We start from the raw sequence: 12,500 nt of genomic DNA on the forward strand, positions 1-12,500 counted from the left end.
GGGTAAACGTCAGATTAGCGTGTCTACAAAGGACAGGCTGACTGCTTCTTGGATTCAGAACTCAGAGCAGTGGGGGTTTGACAGCACAGGTGAGCAAACGGAAGTAAAGTGAGTACGGTGCCGCAGCAGGCGATCAGAAGATCTAGTGAAAGGTTGTCATTGGGAGGGAGGGGCAGGGGGTCGGAGGGGCTGAGGGGGTGGGGGGGATTACAGAGAATCAGAAGAAGAGGGGACGAACCAGTTTGTCAATGAGGCTCGAAACGAGTTAAAGGAGTGGCCAGGAGCTTAAGAGAGGGATTGCGCTTGTTTTGTTGTTCCTCATAATCGAGATAATTATCTGTAATCACCTCCTTGACTGAACGCGGTGTTTTTTTGTCTCAAGAGACACACTCGGGGGACGGAACACCGCCCATAACAATACAATTAAATAACAGAGCGGGTCCTGACCTCTCTCACATTCTCCCACAAAAGAAGTCAGGAAGAATGAGGGGGGGAAAAGAAAAGAACAGAGCGAGAGAGAGAGAGAGAAAAGGGAAGAAGAATATAAAAGGAACACTGTGTTGTCCCGCGGAGTGTCGTAGGGTGTAAATAAAAGTGGGAACGCGGGAGCAGAAGATTCACACGCGAGCCAGGCGGCTGTCCGCGGCCTCCGCCTGATGGATGAGATAATGGCAGAGCGCTTGTGGAGGGAATCAACTCCGTATGTGGGGGACCCCCGCCCCCCCCCCCCCGCCCTCACCTCTGGCTCTCTCTCCGCGCCGGTGAAAACAACCGTCTCTCAACGCTACCATTAGTCCTTCGGCCCCCCCTCGCTTGCAAACATGGGTCCGAAAAACATGTGTTTCGTAGCATGTATTGTTCTAAGGGTGTGTTATTGGGGTATTAGTCGTTGAGGTGGAAGGTGGAGAGCAGATGACGCTCGTCTCAAATAAAGAGAGGGTAAAGTCGGTGAAGACCTACTGTAGAGATATGGCAAGAGACAAAGAGACAGAGGAGCGGCCGACAGACAGACGCACAGTCAAGAAGTGAGAAAGAGCGAAGGCATCCAGCCAGACAGGCTAACTATTTCACTAAACTATTTAATTTTCTTCCTCCAAGAAAAGGAAAATAAAATGTGAGTGACAATCAGAATGTATTGAGTGGTTTTGAGTGGCAGTCTGGCATTTGTCTACATACTAGCTGGATGTTTGGACAGGAGAAGGAGAACCCGAGAGAGAGAAAGATCAATAGAGAGAGCGAGAGAGAGAAATCAGAAGACCTTAAATCCGCTTCTTTGCTCATCACTCAATTGTGCCACAGAATGTCAGAGCATTGAAGTGGGCCGCTGTCGCATTGAGACTTGGGTGGTTTGGCCCTACACATATATTTCCAAACGTTCTCACTTTCTCTCTCTCTCTCCCTCTCTCTCACTTTCTCTCTCCCCCTCTCTGTCACCTTCTCCCATCCACTATCTTTCTCTCTTGCTCTCTCTCCTGAACACAAAAGGGGAGGGGAGAGGAGGAGAGAGGAGAGGAGGGAAGGGGAGGGGAATGCAAGTTTAGAAGCTTCCATTCCGTCTCCTTGTGTTGTCATCCCACTGGGGCAGGACGGGGGGGGGACGGGGACGGGGGGGATGCGTGAGAATTGAAAACATGGAGTTGGGCCAAAGACAAGAAACACACCACTGTCATGCCATAACCCCCCCCTCCCCCGAACCCCTCCTCGTAAGCCCAGTCCTCCGCCCATTAGATTAAGACCCCCGTTCGGGCTGCCACTCACGGGGTGCCGGGCCACCCTAGCGGTCATGTTATGGAGGAACCCGGCCAAACAGCCAGTGTGTGAAAATGCTCATGGAAGGTGACCCGAGGGTCAAGTACACAGCTTGAGCGGTCGGCCGCCTCTGAGAGCTGTTAGTCAAATAAGCGGCGAGTTTCTCGCTCCGGGAGGCTTCTAGAAGGAAGCAGGAAGAGGCTTTACGGGCTTCGTTTCAGTGTACTCTTGTGTTTAAGGTTGGAGGGTCACATATACCTGCTGGACAGGAAACACATTTTCTTAATGTGTGTGCGTGTGTGTATGTGTGTTCCTGCATTTGTTTATATGGGTGTGTTGTAATGTGTGTCTGTGTATGTGTGTGTGTGTGAGTCTGCAGGCCTATGTGTGTGTGTGTGTTACGGGGTGTGGTGCACGTAGCAGCTATGGTTAGTGCGGAGGGTGTATTGATGTACCTTGCCAAAGCGCGTGGAGAAGGATCCCGTGAGAAGAGAATGGAAAATGATTATGGTTTCATCCAGGTCCCAGATAAACACACGCTGGGGAGGAAAAACACACACACACATATTAGCCTTGTGAAGCTTCATACATGTGTCAGAACCTTATTTTTTTTGTGTGTCTGTGGGTTCATATGTGTGTATCATTGTGCATGCTTGTCAGTGTGCGTGTGTGTATTGGTGTGTGTGTGTGAGTGTGTGTGTGAGTGCATGCTCGTGTGCATGCGCGTGTGTGCGTGTGTGTGTATGTACTTCTATGTCAGAATCCAGCGGCGGAGCTGGATCAGTGACCCTCTTCCTCCCCCTCAGCTTCCCATCGGAGCCTCTTCTGGTCTGGACCGTCTCCTCCTTCCCTGGCGTGGAGGGGCTTGGCGGTGGCTGGTACTCTCCTAAAACACGCACACATACAATGCAACACAATTACTTCATTAAGTTTGTTTACTGAAGATTTCTCCAAATTAGGTCAAGTATAGCAATTATAATGCAAAATTATTTTTTATTTATTTTTTTACCTTGTGACTCTGGGCTGTGATTGGGCAGCATGGCCGAGTGTTCTGGATGCTGATAAGCTAATGGAGACGTGATTGCGGCGGGGCTGATGTTGCTACTGGTAAGGTAGGGGCTGTTGTAGTGGTGAGAGTTGTAGTACGGAGAGTACTGACTCTGACTGTAGCTGGAGTACGCAGAGAAGTCCTGGTAACACACAAATACATTCATGACCATATGTCCATGGAGGGACACGACACTGGTTGATAATAACATTGTATTGTATAATATTCAATAAATTCAATTCAATGTATTTGTATTTGTACATCCCTTAATCAGTTACAGTCTCAAACGGCTTTATCCGCCATATCTATATGACAACCCCCTAACCCATAACCCAGAGGGAAAAGAAAAATTATATCGAAGAATATTTAAGGGTCTCAGTTACTTAACAAAAAACAACAACTAAAGACCATGACCAACAAACAACCAACTATTCTATATTTTGCGAATAAATATGAAACATGTTACATATTTCAAGTGGGTTCTATCATGACTATTGATTTATATAGTGATGTCTTGGTACTCACTTGCTGGGTGGGGTTGAACGGAGATGAACCCGGGATTGCATTGGTGCCTTGGAAGATTCCAGATGATATGCTGCCACCTGAGAAATAAGGACACATTTCAGCAACCAGACAGTAGACGGGCTCTGCAGCGGCTAGCTGTGGCTCACCACACTCAATGTTGGATGCAAATTGACCTGCAGTTGGACTACAACGAACTATCGTTCATTGGCAAATAAATCACCATGAATGTGTAAACTTTGTAAGTCCTCCAGCCACATCGTTGCTACTTCATGTATAAACCCTCAATTTGACTATCAATTGCTTCCCTTCGAAAAACAACACCCTATTTACCAAGCAAATAACTGTTAAAAACAACGCAAAAGTATGATTCCCACTCGTTCATCCATAGAAAAGGCTCCACTTTCCTAAAGTAGCATTTCGGGTCTAATATCGATGCCTTCATACCATCTTGTTTTCCTGCCTAGGGGATTCATCTCAAGGCATCATATCAAATGCATTCTAGACCATTCTAAACTATCCCCCTCCACCCCAGTCCCCTCCTACAGACTTTGCTTCTCCCTTAGACTTTTCCCAGCCCTCTCCAGCCCACAGTGAACGCCAAACAACCCAGTCTCATGATTGTGCAGAACTCTCCGGGGACAACACAACAATCTTCAAAGGCAAGCGAAAGGGAAAAATACAGGTCTGGCTGGAGTAAACATCGGCTTGCTCCCATGCATGGTCCACCCCATTGTTTTCGGTTGTACACGCAGCGTGTCCTTGTGTATGTTTAGTTTGTGTGTGTGTGTGTGTGTGTGCGTGCGCGTGTGTGTATATACGCATGCCTGTGTGTGTGAGTTGGTGTGCGTGCGTTTGATGACTCAGCATGTCATACAATGTAAAATTCCCAAAACATTTGGTTGTTGTGGCAATTCTTTGGCCATTTGAAGTTAGGCCCATGTAAACCTTTATGGCGAAAAATTTCAAACAATTGTGAGGTTTGGAAACAATGTTTTACAGAGCTTGAAAAGACGCCCATCCATCCAAACACAACAACTGGTAGGAGGCCTTCCTTTGTGTACTTTTGAAGGGGAATTATTAGCAGACCCATAGAGACTATATGTTTACATGCACGTATACACTCAAACCATCATCTCAGCTTCTCTGGTGTTTTCCTTCTAATGGCAGACACATGTGAACAAAATCACCGTTGCAACAATGATCTCATAAGTTAATTACTCCAATCATGAGTGCAATAGGTTTAATACGCCAGCTCTACGCGAAAGACATAACGATGGGACGGCTTGACTTGTTACGCTGTGATTATTTTATTTATCCATTTGTTTGTCCTCAACAGACTCAGTAATCCTCCAATGGTTCTCTCTCTTCGAGTACAGATGATTAGCATAGTCCATTCAAGGAGGGGATTCCCCCTGTGCCGTAAAGCGAGCTCTTCAACCTCAGCTCACAGGGTAAGGCGGAACTGATTTGCGGCCGGTTGACGCAATTTTCACACCCAAACACAGTGGCAGTTCGGAAATTTTGTGTCAAAAACCGATGCACTTATTTGTTCCTGGGACTGGGGGTTTTTTTTTTTTTTTGCAGGGGGGGCACCAGAGAGGTGGACCGGCCCTCATACAATCATTGTTCCATTCTCTGGAGCAGCAACATGTAGGGACCTGGTTCACGGCTGGCCACGCTCAGCAGCTCAAAAACCCCTTTCTAGCGTGGGGGGGGGGGGGGGGGGGTACAAAACATCACACGGTACAAAACATCAACATCTCTCCTGAGTTCTCTGCGCGGTTTGGCTGGGTTGTCTAACGTGCCGTGTCGTAGAGGAAAATATACCCCGGTGTGTTATGCTGGCTCCCTCCTACTATACTACCTCGTAGTAAAAGCATACAGTCAGTCAGTGGGAATGCTTCGCGACGCCTCTGCCGCTCTCAGCATGTCTCCATCCATCCCCAGCAATAAACCGCCTCACCCCTTGAAACGCACCTTAACCTCTCCCCCGCTCGCACACAAGGTCAATTTCATGCTGCGCTCAAAGCCGTGAAGGCACACTGAGAGAGGCACGCTCTGGGCGCCGAGACAACACAGGAATGTGAGGGGGATAGATGTATCCACACACACACACACACACACACACACACACACACACACACACACACACACACACACACACACACACACACACACAACACACACACACACACACACACACACACACACACACACACACACCATCACACACCACACCACACACACACACACACACACACACACACACACACACGGACACATGCATGCATCCACACATAGACACATGCATCCACACATGCTACTATGACACATTTCTGTATGTCTGTTCTATGGCTGTTTTGTCCTAAACTTGTATCGCTCCCTCTCGGTCACACTGATCTCGTTCTCTCACACACACACACCACACCACAACACAACACACACACCACACACACACAACACACACACACACACAACACACCACACACACACACACCACACCAACACACACACACAAACACACACACACACCACACACACCAACACAACACACACACACACACACACACACACACACACACACACACACACACACACGGCACTGTGTTGTTGGTCTGAGTGGAGAAAGGGGGCCTGACCCCAAGAAAAGAGAGGAGGGGTAGAGAGAAGACTGACGCCAGGAGCCTAGACCGCAGCTAATGGAGAACAGGTGTGGAGGAGAGAGTAGAGAGGAGAGAGGGAGAGGAGGAGGAGAGAGAAGAGAGGAGAGAGGACGAGAGGAGAGAGAAAGAGAGGCGCGGAGGCGAGAGGAGAGACGGAGAGAGGATAGAGAGGGAGGAGAGAGGAGAGAGAGAGAGAGAGGAGTTGAGAGAGGAGAGGAGGTGAGAGAGGGAAGGAGCGATGAAAGGTGAGAGGAGAGAGGAGAGGAGAGAGGAAGATGGAAAAGGAGCTGGAGAGGAGAGAGGAGAGAGGAGAGGGGCGAGGGGAGAGGAGAGAGGAGAGAGGAGAGAGGAGAGAGAGGAGAGAGGACGACGAGGAGAGAGGAGAGAGGAGAGAGGAGAGGGGTGAGGGGAGAGGAGAGAGGAGGAGAGGAGAGAGGAGAGGGGAGAAAGGAGAGGAAAGGAGAGAGGAAAGGAGAGAGGAGAGAGGAAGATTGGAAAGGAGCTGGAGAGGAGAGAGTAGAGAGGAGAGGGGCGAGGGGGGCGCGAGGGAGAGGAGAGAGGATGAGAGGAGAGAGGAGAAAGGAGAGCGGAAAGGAGCGAGAAGGAGAAGGAGAGAGGAAGATTGGAAAGGAGCTGGAGAGGAGAGAGTAGAGAGGAGAGGGGCGAGGGGAGAGGAGAGAGGAGAGAGGAGAGAGAGAGAGGAGAGGAAAATAAGGAGCATGAGGAAGGGAAGAAGAAAGAGGAGAAAGGAGAGAGGAGATGTGGAGAGAGAAAGGAGAGGAGAGAGGGAAGAGGATGAGAGGGGCGAGAGGGAGAGGGAGGGAAAGGAGAGGAGAAGATGAGAGGAGAAAGGAGTTGAAGGGAGAAGAGCAGAGATGAGTAATGAGGTGAAGGAAGTGAAGAGCAGAAAAGCTATGCAAAGACAATAAGACAAGAGAAGAGAAATGTAGCAAAAGAAAGACGGGACAGGTGAAGAATAGACCATCTAGGAATGTTTGAATGTGTAGCTTAGTGAGGCCATATGTGGTAATAGTTGCATTTGAACATGTGTATGTTTCTCTGTGTGCCTAGGTCCAAATGTTGATATGAGACTGACCGTGTGCAGAGTAGCTGTAGAGAGCTTGGCTGGGAGGCGTGCTGTTGAAGTTGGAGTACCCCAGCAGTCCAGTCTGGCCAGGAGAGTGGCTCAGACCATCCTCTGTCTTTATGTCTGTACATGGACGGATATGAGGGAAGAGACGCAGAGGGGAGAAAGAGAGAGATGGAGAGGGAGAATTATGAGGAGACGGAAATTCTGGTATGCCACAATTATGAGGAGATGGCATACCAGATCTGGTAGAGATCTGGTATGGATCTGTTAGGGATCTGGTAGGGGATCTACATCTTACTGTATGAAGGCCATGTGTGTGTCTGTGTGTGTGTGTGTGTGTGTGTGTGTGTGTGTGTGTGTGTGTGTGTGTGTTGTGTGTGTGTGTGTGTGTGTGGTGTGTGTGTGTGTGTGTGTGTGTGTGTGTGTGTGTGTGTGTGTGTGTGTGTGTGTGTGTGTGTGTGTACTTACTGTAGGAGGGCATGCTGTAGGCCTGCGTGTGGTGTGTGTACGGAGCGTACGGTCCAGCAGCCTGGAGTGCAGGGCTGTATTGAGTCTGTCCATATGCCGCCATGACACCTCTGTGGTCAACTTCACTGGAAACAAGAGGACTTTCAACAGGCTGTCGTTTTGGTTCAAAACAATAGTCCTTTGCCTTGTAATTAGAAAACTAAAATAACCAATGAAAGTAATGAATTTGATTCTGGGAAGAAAATCAAAAATGCTTGACTGGAATGATTTCCAAAACATTGAAACATTTAAGCCAGAAATGAATATCTGTACTTTGGCGGTTTCAACCCTGGAATAAAACTGTAGAATCCGGTAATGACAGACATGGACAGGATGATAACACTATTGAAATTAAAGCACATTGAAACAGTAACCATTATTTTTCGCAAATAGCAAAATGACAACATGTTTTCTGCAGTGTACAATTTGTGAAGTGACAAGACACACATTCGGCATCAAAGTATAAATTACAATTGTGAGGAATGTAGAAGTCTCACCTTCAGTGGACAGGATTAGGTCACGGATAACAATATAGACAGCCTGTAAAACATACAGAACAAATATCATTAGAACGTATATTTTTTCTTATATAGCTTTTGTGTAAAGAAAGAATAGGACGTTAAATGTCTCATGATTTCCAAACAAGAGGCAAGTTTCGTTATGCCAAATGTTATAGTCTAAATTAATGAATTAGAAGTAAGGCCCTTAAAACATAAATAATATGAAATCTGAATCTTCAAAGAATGCACCCTCTCTTAGTCTGTTTAGAATGATGCATTAAATGCATAGGCCTATCACAATAGTTATCAGTTTTATGTAAAGTCCTTCATGGATACGGTGACAATCCATTTTTCCATATCACACAGCCCTACTATCAACACTCCTCGGGAGCAATTGCGCCACTATTGGGGTATCGTGATGTGTGTTCTGTTGGCCTCCTCACTAGTCTCACCTGGGTATACAGAGGGAGGCTTTGTCTCCTGGCTCCGGGCTGTTAGTCAGGTTTGCCTGGGAGCATCAGCTCTCCTGCAGAGACAGAAGAGAATACATTTATAGTCATGATAATAATGAATGTTGCTCATCAACAGGAATTCTGGTTTAGTGACAACTGCTAGTTGGCGCCAGGGAGAGAGAGAGAGAGAGAGAGAGAGAGAGAGAGAGAGAGAGAGAGAGAGAATAGTAGACAACACTGAGGTTACACACCCATTATGGACATGCTGTGGGTTACATGGAATTGTAATTAAAATGCGACTTGCAGACAACAGCCGAATGACACCTGAAGTATAAACTCAATGGATGTCATTGTTTCCTTGGGATGTGACAAAGGGCGAATATAAACCATCGTTATCAATCAAAGGTTTGGCACTGTCACTATACCTGACGTGACTTGTCGTCTTTTACAAGGTGATTGGCAAATCATGCAAAATATGATGATTTGACAGAAGAGCCAAAAGGAAGCAAAGAGGGAAGACATGCGGTCAATGCCAAGACAACAAGTGGCTAGTCTAAACAGGAAGAGACGCCACGTCAGTCTTTCCACCAGAAGATCCATTGCCTTCCAGGTCTTACCCTGTAACAGGACAGTTTAAGATAACTAACCACTAGTTGTGGGAACTAACTAAGTGATGTTGATGATTCACCAGCTGTTCTCTGAATGAAAGTACTTCCTTACAGGAAACTTTATACATTTTTACTACAAGATGTATTCAAATTCTTACTCAACAACATTTAATTCATATAGTTTTAATCAAATGGTAATTCGTGGAAGAGATGCAATCAAGCTTGTGCCTCCAAACCACAAGAGAAAACCATTAGGGTGACAAAAAAGTTAACCTCAATACCCTATATGTCTGAAACGTAATGTTGAACAAATACTTTTAACCTTTTTAACTTGAGTATTAATCAAGAGCAGACTTTGGCCAGACAATTTTTTAAGCAATGTGTTCCTGATGTAATCTTCTACTAATCTACTAGTCAAACATATGAATAGTTCAGCCACCCCTGGGGATACATGTGGGAGTGCAAAGGAAAGTGATCTACAATAGACCGCCTCCACCGTGCTTCACGTTTGTAGTCATTTGTGTTTCCTGACGATGAATGATAGCAAAAGCCTTTCACCGTATTGCAAAAAAAACCAAAACAAATGAGCCCACTAAAGACACTCAAGGAGTCTGTTCGCCTTGCGCTTTTCAACACTCTCACTACTCTCCTCTCACTTTCACAATCTCTCCCTCTCCCTCTCCCTCTCCCTCTCCCTCCCTCTCTCTCTCTCTCTCTCTCTCTCTCTCTCTCTCTCTCTCTCTCTCTCTCTCCTCTCTCTCTCTCTCTCTCTCTCTCTCTCTCTCTCTCTCTCTCCTCTCTCTCTCTCTCTCTCTCTCTCTCTCTCTCTCTCTCTCTCTCTCTCTCTCTCTCACACTCTCTTGCCGTGCCTCTGGGCAATTCCAATCTGGCTATGCTGGAGCTAAACGCTTGACCTCCGACCTCGCTGACAACACATTGACAGAGACAGACGACAGTCATGAAATGTATGGGGCGACAGGGTTTTAGGCCGTTTGACAGATGGGTTAAGATGAAGAGGAAGGGGGGGGGGGGGGGGTGAAAGGGAAGGAAAACATAACGACACGTTTACAGTGCTTTAGGGTAGTTCCTATTTTTTGACAGATGAAGATACTTGGCCCATAATACCTGGCTTATGTCCTCACGTTTGTCAATATCATTGTGTAACAGTTGCCACTAGTAGTGTTGACAAGTACCTTGTGTATCATGCATGCCAGGGGCCTCAGCTGGTTCAGAAGATGCCCTCTTGCTATTTTAGAAAATTACCTCACGCATTCGGCGACCTCATAAAACACTAGTACGCGCCTCTGTAATTGCACCAAAGCAAACATAAATAAGGGGGGTTGTGACATTGATGTATGATAATGGACATGCATTCATTAGTTTGGAGGGAGGCAGGGAGAGAGAGAGAGAGAGAGAGAGAGAGAGAGAGAGAGAAATTATCCTTTATTATGTGTTTGTTCCTCAGAATGTTGTTTAGCAATATACATTTTCTGATGTGTCTTTATCCAGTCACCTTCAGGCTGATTGATTTCCCATTGGATGGGATGATAGGAAAATGTTTTAGTCCTGCATAGTATGCAGGACTAAAACATTTACCCCAGTACCAAAAAAATATGTACAATAAAAATAAAAACAACATAGAGTCCAGCTGTGGAGCTGGACTTTAAATATCTGTCAGAGTGCTATTCCTTCAGATGTGACCTCCACATGTTTGAGGTCCGACACGTTCCTTTGAGACAGCGATCCCACAGCATAGAGGAACGACCTCAGCGGTACTGAGACAAAGGAAGATGGATAGGAAAACAAGAGCCGGTCGAAGGCACCGCTGCGGTGTTGGGTCAGAGGGACTGGCTTAGGGACTCAGAAATCCTCCATCCTGATGTGTCTGTCTACACACACACACACACACACACACACACACACACACACACACACACACACACACACACACACACACACACACACACACACACACACACACACACACACACACACACACACACACACACACACACACACACACACACGTTTGCACACACACACTGTCTGTGCTAGTGCAGGGCTTCCTGGTGCAGTGTCAGCATTGGGCGCAGGGAGCAAAGGTCCATGGGAACGGCAAGACACTGGAGGAAAGACGAGCAGAACCAGGCAGAGATGTGGACAGTAACCCAAGCTAAAACAAACCCAGGGGGCCACAGGGGCCACAAAGGCAAAGCCCACCAGCTTTACCTGGGGTCCCGGGGTTGACCGGGTATCACTTTCTCTGTCTCCGTGCAGGCGGCTTGCGTCATTCACAACGGTGCTCTGCGTTTCCCGGGGTTGGAAGTGTTATCGGATAGTTTCATCCTGCTTATGCCCGAGCCACGCAATGGTTGAGCAGAGCATAACGACAACAGTCGTGCTCTAAAGACAACCCCCGCCCGCTCCCCTCAACCCAGAGGGCAAACACGGCTCGGGTTGTTGTTCTGTGTTATCCCATGAATATAATAAATGTGTGTTACACCTTGATATAAGCTTGATGAAGCTTGGATCTTGCTTATTATAGTGACGTATCGACTACTGCGTGTCAGGTCGTGATTAACACGTAAGTCACGGGCACGTAGGGGCATCCACAAACGACATCAACATCAACATCAATCGATCAAATTAACTGAATCAATATTTATTGTACTTATTATTGTACAATAATCACAGAGGTATTGTAGAACAAACACAGGTGTCACCCATGACACTAATTAAGAGACTGCTGGCACAGTGTGTACCAGGACTGATAGCACAAGAAACGATGAAACCTACAATTAGTGTCATGAGCGACACCTTTGTTTGTGAGACGGGTCTATTGTAGCTGTGTTGGTTTGGTATTGTCATTAGGCCATTGGAGCAGACGGAATTCATTAGAACAGAACAGAAATGTTGATCTGTGTTAACGAGGACATGTCCTCGTAAGTGTGTCGAGCGTGTGTGTCTAGCTATGAATGAGCCGTGCCATCTGTATCAATGTGCTGGCCACAAGGCAGCGACTGCTGCCCCTCCTCGCTGTTTGACCTCTCCTTAAAACAAGATGGCTCTGAGCCAGCCGCTGAACAGGGAGGGCCACGCTTGACAAACTGCTCTCCCACCGAGCCATATGGAGTTCCCCCCCAAATGGATGCCCTCCGACTCCGACTGTCTGCCAATAAGTGCCTTTAGGATGGGGGGGGGGGGGGGGGGGGATGTCGCTGGTGTGTTTGTGCGTGTGTGAGTGAGTACCTAACAAAGGCCCCACATTTAGGTTCCTAAGTCCCCTGTTAGAAGCCTCACTGGAGTGGGGGGGGGAAGGCCATCTGCTGGCGACCCTGCCCTCTGTGGGCCTGCGACA

General features: G+C 47.3%; 1 protein-coding gene across 1 annotated transcript in view; it reads right to left on the reverse strand.

The window, feature by feature from the left end:
- The window catches only part of eya2 (EYA transcriptional coactivator and phosphatase 2), a 30,100-nt gene that overhangs the window by 10,113 nt on the left and 7,487 nt on the right, over positions 1-12,500 (reverse strand). Inside the window, 8 exon segments of the mRNA XM_056606393.1 lie at positions 2,205-2,288; positions 2,499-2,635; positions 2,759-2,939; positions 3,323-3,399; positions 7,082-7,195; positions 7,544-7,668; positions 8,080-8,122; positions 8,535-8,608. Coding sequence (XP_056462368.1) covers positions 2,205-2,288; positions 2,499-2,635; positions 2,759-2,939; positions 3,323-3,399; positions 7,082-7,195; positions 7,544-7,646 — 696 coding nt within the window. The 5' untranslated portion in view covers positions 7,647-7,668; positions 8,080-8,122; positions 8,535-8,608.

This window comes from Gadus chalcogrammus, chromosome 13 (genome assembly GCF_026213295.1).
Source record: "Gadus chalcogrammus isolate NIFS_2021 chromosome 13, NIFS_Gcha_1.0, whole genome shotgun sequence".
Classification (NCBI taxonomy): domain Eukaryota; kingdom Metazoa; phylum Chordata; class Actinopteri; order Gadiformes; family Gadidae; genus Gadus; species Gadus chalcogrammus.